Source organism: Ixodes scapularis, unplaced genomic scaffold (genome assembly GCF_016920785.2).
Source record: "Ixodes scapularis isolate PalLabHiFi unplaced genomic scaffold, ASM1692078v2 PGA_scaffold3__209_contigs__length_174095766, whole genome shotgun sequence".
Classification (NCBI taxonomy): Eukaryota; Metazoa; Arthropoda; class Arachnida; order Ixodida; family Ixodidae; genus Ixodes; species Ixodes scapularis.
In genome coordinates this window covers 116,546,868-116,571,262 of record NW_024609868.1, presented here as the reverse complement: position 1 = coordinate 116,571,262, position 24,395 = coordinate 116,546,868, and the positions used below count along the sequence as shown (strand labels likewise).

At 44.3% G+C, this 24,395-nt stretch overlaps 2 protein-coding genes across 9 annotated transcripts in view; one reads left to right on the top strand and one right to left on the bottom strand.

The window, feature by feature from the left end:
- LOC8032340 overlaps positions 1-9,513 on the bottom strand; it is a 50,161-nt gene extending 40,648 nt beyond the window's left edge. For 5 of the 8 annotated variants that reach the window (XM_029984666.3, XM_029984669.3, XM_029984668.3 and 2 more), the window contains exons 1-2: positions 8,949-9,513; positions 8,211-8,346 (exon numbers count right to left, since the gene is read on the bottom strand). In XM_029984666.3, the coding sequence (XP_029840526.2) occupies positions 8,211-8,331 (121 nt within the window). In that variant the 5' untranslated portion in view covers positions 8,332-8,346; positions 8,949-9,513. The remainder of the gene's footprint in view (positions 1-8,210; positions 8,347-8,948) is intronic. The other 3 variants (XM_040499406.2, XM_040499408.2, XM_040499405.2) reach the window with 2 other exon arrangements.
- Positions 9,514-15,519: 6,006 nt separating this feature from the next.
- On the top strand, positions 15,520-17,770 carry LOC120836997 (piggyBac transposable element-derived protein 4-like). Its single transcript, XM_040206156.2, has 2 exons — positions 15,520-15,599; positions 15,811-17,770. Exons 1-2 carry the CDS (start codon positions 15,593-15,595, stop codon positions 17,607-17,609), a joined length of 1,806 nt encoding a protein of 601 aa, XP_040062090.1. The 5' UTR covers positions 15,520-15,592; the 3' UTR covers positions 17,610-17,770.
- The last annotated feature ends 6,625 nt before the right edge of the window (positions 17,771-24,395 follow it).

The window sequence follows — 24,395 nt, the reverse complement described above, 5'->3', positions numbered from 1 at the left end:
GCAGCTTTTGGAACCTTTCACGGAATCAACATTTTGCAACTGGAAGTGAACAGCTCCTAGGGCTTCCATGTCTCCTAATTTCATCGAGTTTGCACAATTGCTTTTTATGCAGAAGGTTTGCGTAAATGAAGTCACCAAGAAACACAAGACGTTTAAGCGTATAGCACACCGGGCAAGCAGCAATGGCACAATTCATCTCTTCGACTCAAGTATTCAGTGGCTAAGTTGCTCACATCATCGTAATTTCTTTGAACAACAGTACCGAACCAAAGACTCAAATGTTTATGCAGTGGGGAACAGTGACATGGTGCATGATATCACCACCAGGGGTGCTGCAACTGATGCCCTGCTCTTCAGTTTCCAATGGAACAGAAGATATTGGTTCAACCCAGGGCCGTACCCAGAAAAACATTTCGGGGGGGGTTTTCGGGGACAACGGCGGCCATTTTGAAAGTGTCTATTGTCTTATTTTCGCCTATGAATCATGTGCATCGGTGGCATATAATGGAGAGTTACAGCAAACCGGAGAACCGGTCCCAGTTTGGTACCTGGTAGCCGACCGGCACCACTGCGCGTGCGCAGAGATTAAGATTAAAATCGGCTGGCTGCCAGTGCACTGACCAGGGCCGTACCCAGAAAAAAATTTCGGGGGGGGTCATAACCCCCTAACCCCCCCCCTGGTTACGACCCTGGTTCAACCCCATATTGATTCGACACAACACTAGCAATGCATTTTAAACCAATGACACGAGTGAGTGGTACTTATGGGAAAAACGTAGCACGGACATGCATATTTTTAATGTCGCGTCTAAAGTGCCGTCCGACGAAGTTCCCACAGAGCGTTCAATTGTCGTCCGACGACGTGCCTACCAACTGTTCAAGCGTCGTTCCTTTAAAAAGAATGCCATGCTTTTGGAATATTGTGGCCAAAATTAGTATGTCTCCTTTCTCTGCACCTTTTTTGTGTTAAAACACCGCAGTTTTGAGTATACTCGGTTATAAATATTTGATAAAAGTTCAATTATGGAAATTAGTCTCTTTTTACCTCTCCTTTCGTTGCACTGTATATGCCCTCGTATGCGTGATTCTCTACCAAACATCACCAATTCTTTACAAAAAAAAAAAAAATGTCAACTCCTCTCACATTTCCTCTTGAATCAATGATCAGTTCAAAGATAAAGGTTACTATGCAAGCAAGCTCGTGATTACAATCGTAGTGAAAAAAACCTTAAGACTAGGGACAAAAATTGGGACAATGTAACACCATCTCAAAAAGACAGTGTTGGGTAGTCCTAATTTTTGTCCCTAGTCTCAAGGTTGTTTTTTAGGGGTGAAGCTCCTTAGGGCTAGCCATGTCCGTATGTCCGTCCAGCGTGCCCCTGCTCGTGATTTCAGCAGCGAGAGCAAGAAAAAAAATGAAAAAAAGAAAAAGAAGAAAAAAAATAGGGGGTTCTAAAATGTCATCCTATCTGTCTTCTTAAAAAAAAGAAAAGGAAGAAAAACACACATTCTCCTACTGCATGAATGAAAATGGCACCATCAGCACTACCTATGACCAAAATCAGTATCAAGAAAAAAAAGAGTAGGGGGTTTTGAGTTGCCATCCCACCTGTCTTCTTGCAAAAAGAAAAAGAAGAAAACCCCACATTCTTCTACTGAAAAAACGGCACCATCAGCACTACCTATGACCAAAATCAGTATCATCAGCACCACCCGAGCTTCGCCCCAATCAACATCATTCACCACGTAAAGATGCGGTAATTTTTTTTTTTTCACTATGACCAGTTCAAAGCTGGCATTCCATATTGTCAAACGTCAGCCTATGATTCCTTCATATCTAGAACAATGTGAGAGTGGATCCACCTGCCCGAATCCCCCCCCCCCATTAGTGTCAATACCCTCAAAATTTGTTTTAAAACCGCCGTTAATAATTACTTTTGTGCAAGTGTCCTGTAACTGTGTTTTACTAATATTTTGCCTAATTCAATGTGTTAGTTACCTACTCCCCTCCTTAATGCCCTCTCGCCCAAATAAAGAACTAGAATCTGAATAACAAAATATTGTACTTCTAACTCGCTTCGATAGTGCAACGGGTAGTTTGAGCTTCGTCGAATATCAATGCATCTTGGATACCATGTGTCTTGGACAAATCTTTTCTTGCTTTTTTTTTTTTTCCTCTTTTGGTATCTCTGGCCACCCCTGGGAAAACGCAAGATCCAAACTCAACTTTATTTGAAGTCGCACAATAGTAACCTTTGAGAACATGCCACTTTGGCAGACGCATAGAGACCGCATGCCTGTAAAGCATAGGCAAGAAAGCACGCTGCTAGAGCTCCTGTGGCATTTGCCTCGCTCACACTTTACGACAAAACCTATCAACACGCATTAGAATACAGGTAGACAGTGAGGAAGAGGAAGACAGGAGTGGACGTCAAGACACCGAAATCCGGTTGGAATGATTAATGGGTGAACACAAATCTCGCTGCTTTTGTTTCTACTCGCTGTTCGAAAGCAGACGCCAAGTGTCGGACGTTGATCTTCAAACATGTTCGAACAGCGAGTGGAGACAAAGGTTGCTAGCTTTTCGTCTACCCGCTAACCATTCCAACCAGCGCTCGCCAAAACCCAATGCCCCTGTGCGCTCTCAGCTCCTTCTCTCTCTCAGTTTCCGTTTAAGTGTGTGCCGTGTGTTTAACCCCTTTGCATGGCACTCGAATGCGTGCCTGGACTGCCGTTGAACGGCACTGAATGCTTAGATACAAAAATCAATTGCAAAACTAATAACCGTCACATAAAAAAAAAAAAAAACTTGCACCAACATTTTTAGGGACGCATTTTTTTGCGGAAGAGTCTCATATTGGCCGAGAAAAGCAGAGTCAAACTGAGGTCCAGAGTGGGGCACTACGACATCATAGTGAACGGACTGAACGTGCTCCAAGTTTCTAGAAATCAATGTGTTCCTGGTGTTTCAGTGGCCACGAAAATTACACTTTGCGGAATCTATTCATTTCAATCCTAATAATGTGCCTCAGCTTTGAAAATATTTCGTGCTCATGTTGTCCCGCACGTGACCGTGAACGCGCCATTCTCGAGCACATAAAAAGCTTGATTTTAAGTCGCAATATTTTTTTTTTTTTGAAAGTTGGCCCCTCGCAGATTGTGCTTGACTTACCTAGCCAGCATCCCTCCAGGTAATAGACTGGATTGCATTTAATATATGGTGAAACGGAAGTAACATGCAATGCTCACAGCAAAACTATAAAACGGTGAAATGATACACTCGCTTCGTTTGAGCGAAGAAAAAATAAGTAGCCGGTCACAAGTTGCTTTTGTGAAAAAGCAAACGTATTGAAGCAAGTAAGGACCGCACAAACAGCACAGCACTCGGCATGAACAAGCAATTTGCAGTTTTTACCGTTTTTCCCTTAAAATTCAAAATCTGCCACCGAAACGACTACCGGGTGGCAAAAAGACCTCATTCATACCAGTAACTTAAATGGCCGAATTTGTTGATTTGTTGCCCATCAATACTGCCGAGTAAAATTCAGAAAAGCGCCAAAGTCGGTTACTGGCTTCATACACAGTACCTGGTTAGCTCAGTTGGTAGAGCACTCCACTGGAAATGGAGAGGTCCCTGGCTCGATACCACGACCAAGCGGATTTTTTCAGTCGTGCACCAGTCACCTACCCATGTTTGGAGACTTGTGTTTGTCCTTTGTCCCCCCTTGTTCCCCCTATCCAGGGATTATTATTGTTAATCTTGTCCAGCTCACAGAACCTTAGCATTAATTGCATTAACGTCATAGTCTTCTCTGGTTTTGTATTTTGGCATCATGACCTTGCAATTCTGAGTTTTCCAGATAAATTCTAATTGTCGAAACGTTTTTCAGCGAGTGTGTCTATCGGATTTATCCAAGAACACGAACCCCTCCCTATCTATAAGTCAAACAATGTATATTGTAAGTACCACACTCAGGGAGTACACATTTATATAGTTACATAGATTCAAAGTTTTTTATCCAGGCTGTTTGTAAGCATGCAGGGATGGGCAAAATACATGCAAATATGTATTGAAATACAAATTCAAAATACTTCGCCAAAAATGTATTTAATTACAAATCTAATTACATTTCCAAGAAAAACATTTAAGTACAAGATGCAAATACAACCAAATGTATTTGGTCTCCTCCAAATACTTTTCCAAATACATTCCTCGAAAGTTGTGTCACTGACTTCAGGGCACCTGCAACGGGTTTCTGGGTATCTTGTTTTAATTTTGCATCGCACACTCGGGAGTTAGTGTGCGAGGCTCTAGTAACGTAATATAATTATAATCACAAAAAAAAAAAAGTAATCAGCTTGGACGTAATAGGTGAAAAAAGTACAGAGCTTCAAGCAGCTTTTTTTGTTGATAACATTTTGGTATTATAGACCAACAAAGAACCGAGACGACCAAGACGCGCAGCGTTAGCTAGAGAATTTTTTATTGTTGCAACTTGCACCAGTTACGTAAATCTGGACGACCCGCGCATTTACAATGTTCCAGGCAAAAATATTGATGGAAATCAGGCTGGAAAGCATCACAAGTTGTCACAGGCACTTATTTAGCCAGTCTGCCTGTGAGCGTCGATTTCGTCACTATTCTTGCCCTGAACTAGCACCGTAATCACAAAGTCACTAAACGCTTGTGCTTAATTGAGAGACACTGCATTGGGTGCAGAACGTAGTTTTCTTCCTGCTCTGGACAGTGACAATAAATTTGAGGGATGTATTTTCGCTCACAAAATTGTACTTAATTACAATTGTATTTGAAATACCCACGTTTTAGCATTTAAATACACACGTCAAATACATTACCCAATTTGTAATTAAATATAAATGCAAAATACACGAAGTATTTGAAATACATATTTCAAATACTTGTATTTGATATACTGCCCATCCCTGTAAGCATGTATTGAAAAGCTTTTCCCATTTTCTCAAAATTCATTTTTTCATTGCAACAGAAAGTTTTACCCGCATTATCTTTGAATATAGAACTTGAACCTGAATACTCTTTTCAGGGTTTTATACCTCATAAATCAAAGAGTGCAACAGGACTACTATTACAAGAAAATGATAACTATAAAAAAATGTATAATTGGAAAAGACGAATAACTAGCTTCTAATTATCAGCCAAAACATTTCAGCTTGTGATAACTTTTTCTAGAATGATGCTAAAATGATAACAATGGCTTTGCTGCACTCTCCATTGCCTGTAGAACATGCTGGCATGGTTGTGCTATATTTTTTTTTATGTGGGTATTGTAAATAAAGTATGACAGAAACATTTGTGATAAGGTATATGTTGAAAACTATGATGGGAAAAATTTAGCTTATGTTGCTTAGCACAAGGACCTAAGTATATCTTTAAATTTAATATAAATTAGATGAGAAATGACAGAGAAATGTTCAGGACCAGTGTCTCCCAAGCATGTTTAAAAGCTAAAATCTTACACACACCAAACTACACTAAGATTTTTTTTTTTAATACTTAATTATGACGAGACAGATTTTGTGAATGACCGGTTAAGTTAATGATGATTTCTACATGATGAAAGGTCCTTTGTGAGCTAATAGAGCAGGTGTTTCTTAAAGCGAGCTGGTATGAGAATTTGTTTTACATGCATACTGTGCACCGTACACAGACTATCTAAGGAAAAATGTCGTACTCGGCCAAGATTTGCCCCTGTAGACTATGCACCGATGGCAGACTTTAGTTTAGAAAGTGTGGTCATGAACCAAGTCAAAAGCCACTTAAAAAAGGCAGTCAAGTACAGTAACAAATTTTACTCCAACTTAAGAAGAATCTAACTAAATTGAAAATAAATTTATACAATTCAAGTACTAGTAATCATTTGTTTAAAAGCTCATGTGAACAGGATATAGCCAAACTCCCTACTTGCCCAAGACATCAAGGTTTCTAGCTGGTTGAGTAGTAGTAGTATCAGCAATAGTAGTATTACTAAAATTAGTAGTAGCAACAATAGTCAGAACTATGACTGACACTAAAAAGCTCCCTAGGCATCCGTCAAATCCTTAGGTTAGAGTCTATACTTACACCTTGCGAAAATTGTGTGCGACTGCCATAATAGACGGACCGGCTTTTATGATTATGTGCATCTGTTAGACGTGCCTGGTCTTTCACTTTTTCCAATAGACGACTAGATTGCGATATGGTGTTCCTCTATAAGGTGCTCAAATCTCGTCATTGATTCCCCCCGGTTACTAAGTAGAATCTCGCTCCCAATGGCTAAATAGGTCTACGATTTTTTTCCATCCTCGTGACTAAGAATTTGGTTTTCCATTGACAAACATGTAGCTTATATATGGCAAGCCAAATAAACAGCTCCGACTTTTTATCTTGCTTTCTGAAAAGTTCAAGACAAGTGATTACTTGTTAGTCATAATTCTTTTTTATCTCGCGTATGTATTTGGGACAGAATAAAACATGAAGTGAATTGAAGCTGTTTCACGGCATTTTTTGCCTGGCCTCACCTTCATCCATTGGACGAGAAATAAAAGTAACTGCATGGTCTCGCAATAGGCTGTAGACCTTTCGGTTTATTCAAAAAAGAATGAGCACCCAAATCGCAAAATGAGTTCAAGCTGGAACAGTTAAATTATGCTCCAGCTCCGCGATTTGCTCAAGAGATAGCACCACAAAATAAATACATACATATGACCCATAAGCGTTTTTCTGCGGAAGTGTGTGATGTGCTTGATATTACAGATGTCAACTGGCCATAGAAGCATTAAATTGAGTAACCTATTGAAAACAAATTAATCCAAAATAAACCATTGAATGAAAAAGGTTTCCAGGCCTTAGCGTGAAAGGACGTCAAAAAATGGGCTGCAATTATTCACGAAGCCCGCTTCCAGGAGCGACATTCGCCTACTTGTTTGCAAAACAGACACTGTGATGCAATTTCGACTAAATTACATTTTCTTTATCAGGGAACCTTGATTCATCCCCTATCTAGGGACACAAAAACGAAGCGAACTTTATTTATTCTAATACAGAATTGCAACACTATCACCAAGGCAAAAAATGTTGATCGCTGGGAGGCATGCATGCATGCATGGTATCCGATATTCCACAGAAGAGAGCAACTGCCCATTTTCCAGAGACCAGGGGGGCTATGTTCGACAAATGCTTTGTTTCTCCTGAAAAGAATGGGAAGTGACGGAACTGACAATATCACATCCGATTGGTCAGAGGCTCAAATGATGAAAGAGGCAACTTTCGTCATTTGAGCCTCGAATCAATCAGACGTGAGATCGTAAGTTCCGTCACTTTTGTTTCTTTTTAGGAGAAACGAAACTTTCGTCGAACATAGCCCCCCTGGTGACAAAGATGGCAGTATGCAGAAGAATTGGAACAGTCTGTACAAAGCAAACATAGCATGCAAGCTGGAGCTCAAATATTTCCTTCGTGACCACAATGCTCAAAAAAAGAATGAATAAATGATGTGATATTTTTGTGAAAGACATTCATGTGCTCGATTTAGGATACCATGGGATTGTTATCACACGCACTGAAGTTTTGTAAGAAGATTGTCCATTACGAAAACCCTTTGCAACCATAAAAAAGCCGCGTTTTATAACGGTTAATACTATTAGGTAATGCCTCATCCGCCACTTCAGAATTCAACACCCTAAAGTGCCAAACCGTCGAGAAAATTGGCACTTCCGTTGCGCGGCGCAGGTTTTTTTTTCAACGAGACTTTCGAAGCAAGCGCGTGCTTGTCGCCGGCCACGAAAGACCACGTCCAAACGCGCCCGTCCGTCCACCCTTCCCCTCCCACTCCGACTGACAGCCCGGAGTCGGGGTTTAACGCCGTAAAACAATTTACGGGCACCCGCAGCCAGAAAGGGGTTCGGACACGACGAGACAACAGGTTTTTCGAGGGATCGTCACCGAAAACAAGATAAGCGCCGCGCAGAAGGAAAAAAACTACGTAAAACAAGACAACAAAAAAAAAAGAAAAAAAAGAATCGGATGTTAGCACGAGGTGAATGGTCGTGGCACATGAGTCACGTCGTCCGTGTAAACACCACCAGAGCGTTCTCGGCATGGCTTCACGAAACCCAGCCAACAGGGCCCCGAAAACAAGCTCGGATCGCGAACGCTGGAAACAACCACAACACAACAACAGGATGTAACTCACCTTCTAGCCTCGATATCCTCGTCTTGATGGAAACAACCGTGTCCGCTGGAGAGACCAGCAGCTCGAAAGCGGTGCCGTGCAAGGTCTCGATGAATACTTCGATCACGTTACTACTGGCCATCGCCGAACGTAGTACCTGCGAAAGCGTTCCGCCCGCCCCACCACTCAAGTTCGCACCGTTCAACCGGACAGCCCGGCACAAGATCGAACGGGTCGTCGCAAAAACAATGCATACGTTTTCGAAAGTCTCCTCCGCCGCCACCAGCCAGCGCGTCTAATCTTAGCCCCGCTGTGCAGTTCAGCGTTCCGGCTTTTATGTTCGTCGTTCTCGAGTATCGCTTGGCGACGACGCGCGTCCACCCAAATCGGCGTCCGCGGCTTGACATGAATATGGTCAGGGCAAACCAAACGCACAAAGGCCGGCTTCCTTGGCCCGCAAAAAGCGCTCGCTTTACACCTGCGAGGCGGCGAGCGATTCGCTAAATATTACGAGGTGCAACGACGAGCTGACACCGTTTTCCAAGAGGAGGTGGCTTCGCCCCGGTTTGCGGTGCACGGCCGCTCGGCTCTGAATCTCACAGCCTAAACGCGTTAACGAAACGAGCAGATTCCACTTAACACCGCAGCCCCAAAACTAAAAGAAAAACGAAGAAACGCGATTGGAAGACAAAAAATTATGCATATTAACCGGGACGGAAAAACCGATAACAAAAAAAATAAAAAGGAAAAGACGCTTACTTGAAGTGGGCAGCACCACGGGAGCACTACGCCTTCTTCGGTGTAGAACTTGCTGTTCGGCGCGTTCCAAACCGAAGGGCACCACACACATGGAGCGAATAAATGGGGAATAGAGCGGGTCAATGTGGTACACGAGTCTATGTCCTAGAGGTTCTTTTGGGGGGACGCTAGATCCCGGGCGGCGCACATTCCACGACGGCTCGAAGCGGTCCGCTGTCATCGGACGGGAAGCACCCGCCGCCGCGCTGCGAGTGCCGACGGTCGGGCCGTGCGCGTCGGGGGCCCATGGCACTGGCTCCGGGGCTCGCCGGTGATCCTCTTTGCTGCTTCGGTCACCCGCAATCGAATCCTCCTGCCGAAGCTGGTCCTGGTAAAAGGTGGCGGCGGCGAAGCGCTGTGTTCCACGTTTGAGAAACTGTGTTCTTTATTAAACTCCGTCACTACCCTCGGGAAATAAAAGAGACCTCTCTCCCCCCACGAAAGAGACGACGGTTGCCCGCGCAGCAACTGGAATTTTGCCCGCGCCACCGACGACGCCCGCTGACGCCCCTCTTCAGAGAAAATATGCCGCGGCTTCCGCTGCCGCACCCTGGGCGGGTAGGTCCGCTTCTAGGGTCCGTTCAATGGAAATCTGAAGCAGATTACTTGATGGACTGAATAAAATAAAACGTAATTTAGTCGCGTGCACGCTTCCGTCGTGCGTGTGGGTTTCTCTAGCCGTGCGAATGTGCAAACAAAAAGAAAAAAAAAGTACTCAGTTTGCATTGAATTTTTTTTAAGTGTATTTTCTGGAGAAAATATATATGATATTGCCATGCAAAAAAGAACTGGAGCCTTTCGTCTGACTTATCAAGCAATGTGGTACGCTCTCTAAAAATAGCGAATCCGCATATCACATGTTGGCAACGTTTTATGCCACAGAGGCGCCAATTTCAAACATCTCGTTTGCAGTTAGGAACTACCGAGGTCTGTACTTGGCTTCTATTAACTTAGTACCGATTGTTAGCGCTTTTCAGCAAGTCACAACTGGTCTGTAGTCGGGGAGAAGGAAAGGAAAATTTGACTTGAGTAGAAGCGAGGGAGTATTCACTGGCGTTCATAGCTGTGTGCACCACTGCTGAGCACGTGCTGATGGCGAGCTTCCACAGTTCTCTTGCAGCATGCATTCCACACCATCAAGAGTGCCGGCCTTAGCAGCCTATTAATGTAAGCTTGTTCTGAGCATGCGCTAAGAACATCACCCTCAAATATGGCGTCCAGTCAATACCCCCTATAGCTAAGCAAAAAAAACAAAATTCATAGTTTTTGTTTTAGTGCTGTTAGCTGTTCGTAAATTTTCTACTTATTCCTGTAGTTTATGTACTTAATTTTTCATTGTTATATTCCTGCTACGTATGTATCTCTATGGTATTGTAAACATTTCGATTATACTGTTGTTGCTTAAAGGGCCCATGAAACGATTTTTGGGTTGGGATAAATCATTTTAGATTGGGATTTTACTAATAGCACATTGTTCAGTGGACCAAAAGAAAAAAGGTAGAAAGTCAAAAGCCTGACTTTCAGTGCGAAAATTTGAAAACAGAGCGGACTATTTCGTACCTCCTCCCCTTCGCGACCTCTCTGTCTTTTCACTGTGATACATCCGCGGTCCCAAAAGCGCATCATCGGGTCCAAACTGACGTCACACGCAACCGGACCTCACTTATTCCCTTCACCCCTAAGCTGACATTGTGGTGGAAGCTACACGCTTGCCGGACCAATCAGCCGCCTCCCTTTCATCACCTGACTTCATTCTCTGCAGCCACATTTGCCACGCTCACGTGGCAAGCGTGGCTGGCCCAACGATTACGTAGCTTCAACAGCACTGTCAGCTTCGGAATGAACGGGGTGGGGAAAGCAACTTTTGTCTGAATTTTGAGTGACGGGCTAATCTTCTAGGGGGAGAATGGATGTGTCCGGATTACACAAACGACAGTGCGAGAAAGAGGGGTCTCCCCTTTTTCGTCTTGTTTAACTCTTTTTTTGGAATGCGCGATTTATGAGTTGAGGAGGAAAGCTAAACAGGAAAAAGTTGGAAAAGCGTTTCATGACCCCTTTAAAACTTTAGCTGTTTGTATTTTTCCTGACATTTATACCTTTGCGTAAACTGTAATGAAACAGTGCTCGTCAAGTTTTTTACATTTTTGTACTGGCTTTTCTTTCAGGATCTGCCAGAAAGAAAACAAAACGAAATAAAAATAAAACCGGCTGAAAGCGCTAAAAAAAGGGGGTCTCACCTGTTTGTTTAGCCCCGCACACTACTGAGTAGACAAATGAAACACTGTAAATATAAATTATTATTATTATTATTATCACCATCATCATGGTGGCGGCACTGGCTCGCGCACTGATCTCTTTGACGATTGCTGGATCGCGCATCCTTGCTTGTTCGCTGCAGCGCGAGTAGTTCACTGTAGCGCGAGTGCAGCCACCGGACGGCCATCTTGCATGAAGTTTTCTTTTCGTTTTCTTAGCATCGCAGAAGCCGGCGGCAGCGTGCTAAATACGCGTTTTCTACTCGATCGCCGTCATTCACCGAAGACGTTTTTTTAAGATCCTGTGTGAGCCGTGATACTTGCCATTGAGAACACGGGGAAATTTTTACGAAAGTGCGGCACTGCAGGAAAAAGGCACAACTCGTTGAAAGCAAGTTTCGCCGGTCTAGCGGCGTGTTTAAAGCTTCCTTGGCACGCCGAAGTGCTGTCCCGCACGAAAATGTCAGATACAGGCCGGAATGAAAAATGCCGGTTTCTCCTGGACCCAAAATTGGGGCACCAGTTTGTATCCAGCCTGGAACCGCGCAGTTCCAGACGGGATACAAACTGGTGCCCCAATTTTAGATCCAGGCGGAACTGGCTGGATCCAGTGGTTCTGCGGAGCCACTGGTACCGCGCGGTACCAACCGGTGCCTCAGTTTCAGACCCAGGCGGTTTGCCGCCGGAATTCCCGTTGCGCTCACCACTGGACTCTACAAAAGTATTTCCCGCGGTGCCCTTAGCCGTTACAAACGAGAGATCGTCGCGATTTCAGACCCAGGCGGAACAACCTGGGTCTGAAATCGCGACCATCTCTCTCTAAGGGCATCGGGCGAAATCCTTTTGTAGAGTCCAGTGGTGAGCGCAGCGGGAATTCCGGCGGCGCACACGGTCGCCCAGGCGCCGTCACCAAACACGGTGCACAGAACACACACACGGCACGCACAAGCGGTATCCGAGTTGTCCAAGTATTGTCACCAATCACACCAGCGCCAAGCGCATCCAGATACCGAGCCAAAGTGCAATGGGTCGGCAGCTTCACACTATATGAAGATTCAAAGCCGAGGTCACTGGGTATCCATCCAGGGAACGATGGCTGCGTCAATATCCGTGTGCCCACAGCGCGAACGCCGCCGCCGGGCGGGCGCCGACCGACAGCCCGACGAGAACGGAGAACCTAAACTCTCAGAGTGTTGTACGCGTTCCTCAAAAAAGAAACGAAAGGTCGTTCCTCGTTCCTTGTGATTTTTGGAACGCGTTCCCGTTACAAGTTACATCTGTGAAAAAGGACGTTACAGTTTAAAAAATGGAACGTATCGTTACATATACGTTACATTTGTATTTTGCTAATTACTATATTCAATTTCATCAAGCAGAGTTTTTTTTTTTTATCGATCCCATTAGTAGTCAACATACGAGTTTGTATGTCGTTATGGAAGGGCAACATGAGAAGAAAACAAGTGGAAGCAGGGTTTCATTTGTTGATATGTTCAAGTTAAAAATCTAAGCTTTTAACCATATTCATGTTTGTAGCGAACGATTCAGACGAGCCGAATGTACTTTTACCCAACATTGTACCAGCGTAGCAACCTCACACGTTTCAATTGAGTAGAGCCCCTTCTTCGAACTTAACAAGAGTTGCTTCTCGATGCTGCTGTCCGCAAGACGAGCAAGTCGAAGAGAGGGTAGGGCTTTTGGAAGGATTCCGAGTCAAGAGGTCCAACGAGTCAAAAGATCCAGTATTGGACCTTTGGACTCGTTGGATCTTTTGAGTACTCGTTGGATCTCTTGACCAGAAGCGTTTTGGAAGGTCAGTCTTAAAAACTACAAATACTTCTTTGTAAGATTGGCTTTGTTGTTCATTTGAAGGTGGGGGACAAGAGAAGAAATAAATTTTTTTTGTTTGTATCTTTTAAGTGACCAATGTTCGGAATACAAGGGTGCATTCGATATCTGGCAATCTGTGATCTCGTTGTAACTGTAGGTCTCGTTATGGAAGTTCACAAGTGGCTGTAGTCGGCCTTAGATTTCTGGGTGCATGAGGATTCGTGAAACCAAAGAAAGTAGCTGAGCTTGAAACAACCCTCTTTCTTTGTCTTTTCCTACGACTAAAAGCCTTGCTTTTTGTACCGCAGTTTCGGGCACTCAAAAAAGAATCAATGTCCACCAGCTCCTGCACCCTAAAGTGTTAGCAAGCGAGGACCACACAAAAGAGTAGCCAAAAAGGTAACTAGATCCAGCACTTCGTGGAGATATTGCTTTGGTACTTTAAAAATTCCCTGTTCGAAACAAAATAAAATTTACCCCACTGGACAAAAAAAGGAACGCCGTTACTCTTTCCGTTCCAGTAAAAATGTAACGCGTTCTCGTTTCAGTTCCAGAGATGCAAAATGGAACGGCGGCGTTCCTTCGTTCCTTCTAAAAGGAACGCGTTCCAGGAACGCCGTTCCGTACAACACTGCTCTCGGAGCGCTGCCGCCGACTGCAACAGACAAAGCGAGGCGCGCGCGCGCAGAGAACGCCCGCTCTATGGTGTACTAGAAGTACACCATACCCGCTCGCAGCGCCTGCGCATCCGCTAGGGATGCGCCTGTCCCTAACACGTGACCCGTGAGAGACGGCGGGACTTCCCTTGGATAAAGTGAACTACCTTGGACTTCCCCGCCAACCCACCCCCCCCCCTCTTTTCCCTCTCTCTCTCCCTCCTCCAGTCACGCATATGCGCGCCCGCTGGCTGGGAGCAGACCCTGCTGGAAGCAAGGGGAGCGGATCGGATCCACCTCAGAGCCTCCACCCATTACCGTGCGGTTCCAGCGCCTCGCGTCTCATTGGATCCGACTGGTTACACCCAGAACCGCACGGTGCCAGATCGGATTCGCGCGGATCTGAACTGTCCAGAAGTTTAGAACCACACGGCCCCGCGCGGATCGTAACTGGAACCACTCCGATCTGACATTTTCGTACGGGGTGCCTCTGTGCCTTCGCACGCTTGGATACCGATCAAGAATCGACGCCACGCCGTGTGGATGTGTTTTACTTGACGATTCCTTGACTAAAATCAAGGAATCATCAAGCAGATGAAGGTGGTGGTTGGTTGTCTTGCTGCATACCCAACCCGGAGGAATGCGGAGGGCAAGTTCGTCTGCTTCTTGAGCAGGGGGTAGCGGTGACGTCAGAACGCTGAGCCCTGATTGGCTGATCGCGACCCCCTCTCTGAGCGTCGTCTGCTCCTCTGCAACGTCGTCTGCTCGCGACGTCGTCCCGTCTGTCTTACCTTTTCTGAGACTTTCGGAAGGGCAGAGGCCAGATTTACGAAACGATCTTACGCCAAAAATGTACGTAGGACAAAACTTAAGAACAAATTCGTATTCACGAAACGAAATTTTTGTAAGTTTTGCGCAGGTTACGACAAAATCCTACCGCAGCTCCGAAGCTGTCTTGCGCACTTCTTACGACCAAATCAGCATGGCCGACAGCGTCGCGGTCGCGACGACCCACGGACGTTTATTTTTCTACCTGCGCTTCTGACGCGTCCCGACCTCTTGTTATCTCCGTGCTTCCCGCGGCAACGGTGACTCTCGCCGGTGAAAAAGCGGTGAATCCGACAGACGCAGGAAAGGTAAAGCAGCCATCGCTGTGACTAGCAGACGTGAAGCAGACGACGTTAACTGCACCAACCCGCCGACGCCGTTAAAGAGTGAGGGGTCTCGCCGTACACGAATGGAGGGAAAAAGTATTTGGGAGGGAACTTGCGGACACTAACACGCTCACTCTCGGTTCTTCGCAAACAACTAAAAGAGTAGCGAATGTGGAAGCATGCGTGTCTAGTTTGGACGAGATACGCAAAGATGCAGAAAGCACAAAAATATCTTTAAAAAGCATGACAGAACAAATTCATACTTTGGAATCACGGTGTGAGGACGCGGAGAATAGAATGCGACGTTCCAATCTTGTGTTCTATGGTCACGCTGACAAACAAAATGAAACGTGGGCCCAATCAGAAAAACTGGTTCTTGACATGTGCTCTCGCAACCTGGGTTTTTCGCTACAATCTAGTTCCATAGAAAGAGCGCACAGGCTAGGTCGCTTTAACCCTTTATGAGACAGTGGGACGCATACGTCCCACTTTTCCGATTTCTAAAACAGCCCCACTCGGGGTTCGTGGGACTGCTATTGTCCCACATTTTCTTGTCGCGCCACCTGTTAGGAGCATCAGCAACCTCTCAGCACAGTTGTTTTAACATCTAAACGGTAGGTGGCTCCACATCCGTACAAACAAAGCAGTGGTCTTGGCGCGTTCAGCGGTCGCTTTGGACAGCCTGATTCAACGTGGTCCTTCTTGAATTTGGGATGTCGGGTGAGTTTGGCATTGTTATTTCTTGTAAAGTGACACACGTTTGTTGTACATCTCGGGTTATAGTGTTGTTGACTGCGAAATATCCGAGAAAACTTGTGCAACGTAAAACTCGAGATCTTCACCCCATGCTCCCGCTAACCCTACGCAGCTAGTTTATATGAGCCTTGCTCCTCGCCTTTGACTGACTCGCATAGTTTTTTTTTAATCTTAGGGAGGAAGTTGCTGACGTCCGAAGAGGCGGTAGAACTCTTCTTCAGTCTCCCAGACGATCCGACCCAAAGCGATGCGGATGGCGATTCATCCAGCGACGAAGACGTCATTCCTGAGCTAGCTCCTGTCGAAAACACCGTAGCGGAAGGGGACGAAGATGCAGCAGGGCCGTCTACAGGTGCTACATCGAAGAAAAGAAAAACCTATGAAAGGAAGAAGCCCAAAAAACGGCGACGACGCACATTGGAGGTCGACAGCTTTGCCGAGGCACAACACGAGGAAGATGAAGTGGATGCAACCGGCTCTTCTTGGTGTACAGACTTACCTAGCGAGATTGTGAAGGACCCACCAGATCGAGATCCTCGGTACTCCGAAAAGCTTACCGAGGCATCAGGTGTCGCTGACGTATTTGGATTGTATTTTGATGAAGAAGTTCTTGACACAATCGTGCTAGAGACGAATCGTTATGCGCATCAGAAACGCCGAGCGGGGTGGAAAAACCTCACTACAGATGAGCTCAAAGCGTATTTGGGCATGCTTTTTCTGATGAGTGTGCACCCAGTGCATCACGTGTACTTGTACTGGAGCACAGACAAGTTCTTCAACGTTTCCGAGATCTCAAACGTCATGACTTTCAAACGATTTCAGGCGATTATGAACAGCCTTCATCTCAATAACAACGAACTTGAGAAGAAGCGCGGAGAAGACGGCTTTGATAAGCTGGCAAAAGTGAGGCCCCTCGTCACTGCCTTGAGCGAAAGGTTCCTGAGAGAATATGCGCCGTCAACGCATCAGTCCATCGATGAGAGTATGATACCGTTCAAAGGACGGTCTTCACTAAAACAGTACATGCCAATGAAACCGATCAAACGAGGCTATAAAGTTTGGTGTAGGGCTGACTCCGAGACTGGCTACCTCCTAGAGTTCCAGATATACGAGGGAAAGGATGCCAAGCGACCCCCCGATCTGTCCTTGGGCGAACACGTCGTTTTATCCCTTTCACATGGCATAGAAGAGAACAGTCAGTTGTTTTTTGACAACTACTTTACATCTACAAAGCTGATGGAGAAGCTCAGGGAGCAGAGAGTGCTAGCTGCAGGCACATTCAGACCGACACGCAAGGACCTACCAATCGAGCTAAACAAGGAGTGCAAGCTTCAGAAAGGCCAGCACCTGTGGTGGTCCAAAGGATGTGTCACAGCCACACAGTGGCGCGACAACAAGAATGTACACGCGATGTCCAACTACCATGACCCACAAGAAATCGTAGAAGTCACGCGGAAGCTTGCCAGTGGTGCCAAAGTTGGTGTGTCCTGTCCGAAAGTGCTTTCAGACTATAACAAGTGGATGGGGGGTGTTGACCGCTTTGATCAGAAGAGGAACACTTACCCAGCAGACCGCAAGTCAAAAAAGTGGTGGTGTCGAATTTTTTACTACCTGCTTGACGCTGCTGCTGTTAACGCCTTTATTCAGTACAAGTCACTGAAGGAAGTCGACTACATGCAGTTTCGATTAATGTTGGGACGCCAGCTCATCTCCCGTCAAACATTCAGGGAGAAACGCACAGTAGCGGCTTTCATGCACAAGAAAAGAGGCAAGCGAAGTGGACAAGCAATGGTTGGAGTGCCCAGTGAGCTTCGCTTTCAAGGGAGTGGTCATCATGCACAAAAAATTAGCAAAAGGCGAAGGTGTAGATGGTGCTCCACCAGGACCAAAGAATCCAGGACCCAGTACATCTGCAAATCATGCGCTGTACCACTCTGCGTCGAGTGCTTCGCACCTTTTCACTCCGAACAGTGAACGCCGCAAAGGCATTTACATAGGAAAGCGCGGAAGGGGCTCCCTCAAGACTAGGCGGTGTTTGCCATGCAACATTCCCAGAACAATTATAGCTGAACTGTTTGCCGAGTGTTTTTCACAATTTAATGGTGTTGAGTTAATAAACAAGAATATTTTTTGTAGTTGTTCGTTCTAGTCGGCCTTGAACATGCCCGTGGGACACAGGCGTCCCACTTCTCGTTGTTGGTTCGGCAGGCGGTGGGACATATATGTCCCACTTTTTTTATAAAAACTATATGTAGTTGCACATTCATTTTTTAGGAGGCACTTCTCGAGGTCATCACAAATCAGATAGTACACTAATAACACACTTGATTTAAGTATATTTTTCGCGCCTCATAAAGGGTTAACGATAATAAAACACGCCCTATCATTGTCAAGCTTTCTTCTACCAAGCATAAAGATAGTATCTTGAGTGCGTGTTACAAACTAAAAAATACCGGTTTTGCCGTCAGTGAGGATTTTTCACCAGCAGTTCGCGAGGCACGGCGAAAACTGATTGAGTTTGCGAAACAACAAGGAAAGCAGTACAAGCTGCGCTCGAACAGATTAGTCATTGATAACAAAACATTTTGCTTCGACTCTGCAAAAAAACAGTATATGTGAAGAAAAAAAGCCATAGGAGATGTGTACACGCCGCCGCCCACCCCAGTCTTCCCGAGTACGCAGAAACACCAAGTCATGTTCGGTCGTTTTTACAAATATAAGAAGTGTTTTAACAAACCGCGACGACCTATTATCACTAATTGAATCATGCACTGCCGACCTCGTCATTCTGACAGAAACGTGGCTGAAACCCGAAATTGCTGACTCAGAAGTGTTCCCCCCCAATATGAATTATACCTTACACAGATGCGACAGACTAAGAAAGAGGGGTGGCGGTGTCCTAATCGCTATCCGCAATCATATTAGTGCGTCACAAGTTAATGTTCCAGGTAACCTCGAGATGGTATGGCTTCAACTTCACTCTCAGTGTTCCGATATCTTAATTGGTGTGTGTTACAGAGCACCCGATCATCACGCTAGTTTCATTAGCGAACTTCATGACTCCCTCTCGTCCATCTTTAATACCCTTAAACCAAATGCGTCGGTCATCCTCTTTGGCGACTTTAACTTTCCGAATATCGATTGGAACTCCCTTTCATCAGGTCATCAGTTTGATAATGAGTTCATCGACCTAACTCTTACGTTTAACCTCTCCCAAATGATAACTAAACCAACAAGAGTTAGCCATCACTCTAGCAACATTCTTGATCTGTGCCTTACTACTGACCCCTCACATGTGAATAACATCACTCATCTTCCCGCTATTAGTGACCACAATGTTATACACTTAAACCTGCAGTTTGACGTCGTCATCAGATCGTGCCATTATAAATTTATTAAAGACTACAATAAAGCTGACTATGATACAATTAATAGAAATCTTCAACAGTTTTATGATACTTTTCATATCAACTTTTATCAAAGAACAGTTGAGGAAAATTGGAATCTTTTTAAAAACAAGGTAACAACTCTGACTGACACGTACGTTCCAACCATCAGAATTAAAACAAACAATGCAAAGCCTTGGTACAACAAGAAAATCTCTAAATTAAGTGCTCGAAAGAAACGACATTTCAAGCAAGCTAAAGAAAAGGACAATACTATTGCATGGGATAATTACAACGCGTCTGCTAAAGAATATAAAAGAGAAGTGAAAAATGCAAAGAACAAATTTTTTAACTTCGACCTTCTTAACATTTTGAAGAATAAGCCTAATAAGTTCTGGGAGATCATTCATCCTAAAGAGCATAAATCCATCCACCTGACTAATATGAATGGAACTCCCGCATCTGATTGCGAAAGCGCCTCACTAATAAATGCCTACTTTAGCTCAGTATTTACACTAGAAAACAATGACAATATTCCTCTCCTAAATCACCTCTCTCATTCTGCTATGCCTTCTATCGAAATAACATATTTGGGTATAGTGAAAGCAATAGAAAATCTCAAAAATTCTGCCAGCTCCGGTGATGACCAAATAAATTCTAAATTGCTGAAAAACACAAAACATATCTCATCCAAATTTTTAACCCTTATTTTTCAACAGTCACTTGATGTCGGCAAGCTTCCGTTTGATTGGAAAATTGGTAGAGTCATCCCTATTTTTAAAAGTGGGGATCGTAATGTTGTATCGAACTATCGCCCAATATCTCTCACCAGCATCTCATGTAAATTACTAGAGCACGTCATTTTCTCTTCTATCATGAAATATCTGGAAAATTACGATCTGCTTTTTAAAAATCAACATGGTTTTCGTAAGACATATTCGTGTGATACCCAGCTAATACATTTCATTCATGAGCTTCACAGTAACCTTGACAAGAGATTACAGACCGATGTCATTTTCATAGACTTTTCTAAAGCATTCGATAAAGTTCCCCACCAACGTCTGCTACAAAAACTAACCCAACTGCGTATTCATAATTCAGTAATCACTTGGATAAAACATTTCCTAACCGATCGTACACAATATACTGTTGTAAACGAATCCCGTTCACCTCTTTCTCGTGTAACGTCCGGCGTACCCCAAGGTAGTGTTCTTGGCCCCTTGCTGTTTTTAATATACATTAACGACCTTCCTGCTAACTTAACATCTGAAATTCGCCTCTTTGCTGACGATTGTGCTCTATACAGACCGATAAATAATAATAATGATCACCTACACTTACAGGCTGACTTACTAATAATAGAAGAATGGTGTCAAACATGGCAAATGACAGTTAATGCAAATAAAACGAAACTAGTGTCTTTCACCAGGTCACAGTCCCCATCACTCTTTTCATATCAACTCAACGACACGATAATTGACCCCTGTACATCTTATAAATACCTCGGCGTTCATTTAACCTGTGATCTATCTTGGGCAACTCACATTAATTTTATTTTATCTAAGGCTAATTCATCATTAGGATATCTTCGGCGCAACCTCAAACTGGCCTCACCTGAAATTAAACAATTATCATACATAACATTTGTTAGATCTCGTCTAGAGTATGCGTCTTCTGTATGGTCCCCATGGCAGCATTACCTAGTTATGAAATTAGAGGCAATTCAAAACCGAGCTTTAAGGTTCATTTTCTCAGACTACTCTCGTTTCACTAGCGTAACAGGCCTAAGAAGCAACGCTAACCTTCACGCACTCTCATTCAGGCGCATTCTTTCTCGACTAGCCCTGTTTCATAAATTATACTATAACAATGCCTCTATTAGAACATCCCTCTTCCTTCCACCCCACAGCATATCTCTCCGCCATGATAACTCCCGCAAAGTTCGCCCGATTTTTAGTTCAACTGTATCATTTTATAATTCTTATCTGCCCATGACAATCAAGGACTGGAATAAATTACCCGATAGCGTAGTAACCGAAACTAACTCTGATAGATTTGCCGAAGAACTGATCAATTACCTGGAACTTACAAACATGTCTATCTGCTAATTTTTTTTCTTCCTTTTTACTGTTTACAGTGCATATACCGTTAAAATATTAATAATATTGTGTAATGTTGATAACTACTTGTATTTGTTGTTCTTTGATTCATCTGTATTGCTGACTTCCTCTCTGTGAGTGTTAATTTATTTTAATCTATGATTATTAGTGTGTTATTGACCCCCCTTGTATAATGCCCTAACGGGCCCTCAAGGAATAATAAATGAATGAATGAATGAATGAATGAATGAAACCTCGGCGCCCCGGCACACCTCGCCAGTGAGTCCTTTGACTTCCCCGCTTGATGCGCGTCTGCTAGTTGTTAGACAAAAACAACGTACCGCTCGAGTTATTTCGTCTGCCCTCTCTTAAAGGCGAAGTCGAGTTCGCTCCGAAAGTCGCAGGAAAGATAAGACAGACGCAGACGACGTTGCGAGCAGACAACGTTGCAAAGGAGCAGACGACGCTCAGATAGGCGGTCGCGATCAGCCAATCACAGCTCGGCGTTCTGACGTTACCGCTACTTCCTTTCTCATGCGCAGAAGACGAAAATGAGCCCACTTGCGAGGCGTATAACACACAGCCAACGGTGTCAACAAGAAACTACATTTAATTGGACATGGACGAGACTAACAGAAAACCAACGAGCACCCACGGTGCTTGAGTCCAGCCAACAACTGCCTGCGCGCCGCCCCTGATCCGCCTTATCAAGGCGGCGCGCGCGATGTGCTCGTGGCCGGCTTGACTCCGCTGCCACGCAGAAAAGTTCGCCCCCTGTGTCTCGTAGTCAGGCAACTGGGCTGGGGAGCCGCCAGGGTGCCCACAAGATGTACACGTGTTAGGCTGAACACGAACAGAAAGCAGTTTTGGTCTGGACAAATCGGAGCATTTAGCTTTCCACGTCGTTCATTAGTTGCGTAACGTCCTATAAACGTTCGCGGCGTAATGCCACGCTATGCATTGCGGGAATCAGTGGGAAACAAAATTGATACGCTCTCCGCTCCTGGCCTACAGGTTCCCAAAACAACGCGCGCGGCAAATCAGAACGCGAATGACGCAGAAACTTGTAGTAAAGCCATGTCGTATTGTAAGCAAAGTAAACCGTGAAAGGAAGCCGAATAAAGCTTCTAGCCAACTAAACCAAATTAAGCGGTTTTTGTTCTAAAATGACGGGTTTACATTAAAAAAAAAAAGTTAATTAAGCTGATGATTATAATACAATTATTGCAAAGATGCAAGCGAGCTGGACAAGAATGACAGTTGTCCCTTTTGTTCCCCTTTTCCAGGGATTATTATTGTCAAGCTGTACCTTAAATTTACAGTAATTCTTTATTCCGCATTGTTATCAGTGATCCTACGGATTCAGCAATCAATCCGCCATGTTTAGAAATACTTGTAGCTGTAAAGGATCACTATTTTTCTAGCTACAGTAATTTAAATCAAGTATATAAAGTGTATTTATTAAAAACATATTCTTTTGCTTTGCAAGCAATAATTAAATAAATAAACAATACTCCCTCTGTGTGCGTACCTGCCCTCTACCTGCTCTACCTCGTTAATACCCTGACAAGTTTTTTTTTATTTTTTTTAAATATCAGTTTGCTTGCTCGGATGGATAAATGGTAATAACTATACCCTTTGTAACGGGCGGCACCTTGCGCCACCTAGCCTAACATTTCATCATCCTTTTTTTTTTAATTTGTATGAATTTTGTTATAACAGACCCCCCACTCTTTTAAATTGAATTATTGCTTATTTTTATCTGTATTTTTTTTTCCTTCCCTAGATCTCTTCCACCAATCTTCCATTCTCCTCTTAGTTACCGCGATTCTTTCCCTACCCATTCGTCCATCCATGTCCGGAAAACCCAGTGCCCCCTCCGAATCCGCATCCCCCCCCCCCCCCCCCGCCCCCCCCCCCCCCCCCCCCCCCCCCCCAAGAGGGTGGGACGACGCCCCGTGGACGTTAAAATTACATGTTCTATAGTTTCCCTTTCGCGGTTGCATACGTCGCACAGAGTGTCTACTCCTTGGAATTTAGCCCTATACGTTTTCGTTCGTAGCACCCTCGTTCTAGCTTCAAAGAACCAAAGAGCTCCCCACTGAATTATCATGCAGCTGTTCCTTCTTTATTTCTTGTTTTTGTGCCCTGTATATTGTTGAAGCTGATTTCCCCTGCATTCTCTCTTCCCACAATTTCGTCTATGTTTACTTTACTCCCTTTTCTACTGATATGCTCTGATCGGCTCCATCTCGTTGAAAGTGTTTAAATCTCAGCTTGCGGGTTCGGTTTGTCCACTTAGTGTTTAGACTTTTCATATATATACTTGTATACTTTGGCTGCCCATCGTGTATCCTCAATTTCAGCTAGTCTTTGTTCAAATTTTACTTTACTGATCGCTTCTCTACTCTCGAAAGATGCCCAACCCATATCCCCCTGTACTCCCTTATTTGTATTCCCATGTGCTCCCAATGCCAACCTACCCACACTACTTTGCTGTATCTCTAAACCTGCAGCAAAGTAGAAATTTGGGCTAGTTGGTTCATGATCAGTATGTACAGCGCCAAAAAACGACAGGACAACGAGGAGAGTAAACAGGACGTGTGAAGGTTCTGGCGAAATATAAAGATAAAATATGCCGAGAAGTGCACGAGGCGTTTGAGATTAGAGCAAAGGGAGATGAATGCGTTAGCGAGCCTTCCCTTGCCCTATCAGGGAAAGAGTTTGATTTTATCAAGAGGTCTTCTGGATTGATGAGATGAATAGGCGTTTTTAAAGGCCTCTATATTATGTGTTCTTTTCCTAAATAAACTTTATTTGCGAGTGCGCCTCGTCCTGTTTACTCTCCTCGTTGTCCTGTCGTTTTTTGGCGCTGTACATACTGATCTCTAAACCTGCCTCGATTTCTGACCTCATACGCAATACCGCATTTCCAAATGACAGTCCTGGCACCATGACTCCCTTCCATACACCCCTAACGACTTCATATTTATTATAGTTCCATAGTGCCCTGTGTTTCATGATAACTGAATCTCCGTTTCCCCTTCTTCATTACAATATCTTCATGGTCTTTTAGATACTGTCTTCCTTCACTTAACCATACTCCCAGATATTTGTACTTTTCTACGTGTTCTATAAATGTGTCCTGTATTTCCAGGGGCTCCCCCTTCTCGTCGTTGAAACCTATTATACCAGACTTGTCCCTACTAAATTTTAGTCCTAAATTGTCCCCTTCCCTGCTGCAAATCCTAATCAGTTCCTGTATTGTCTCACGA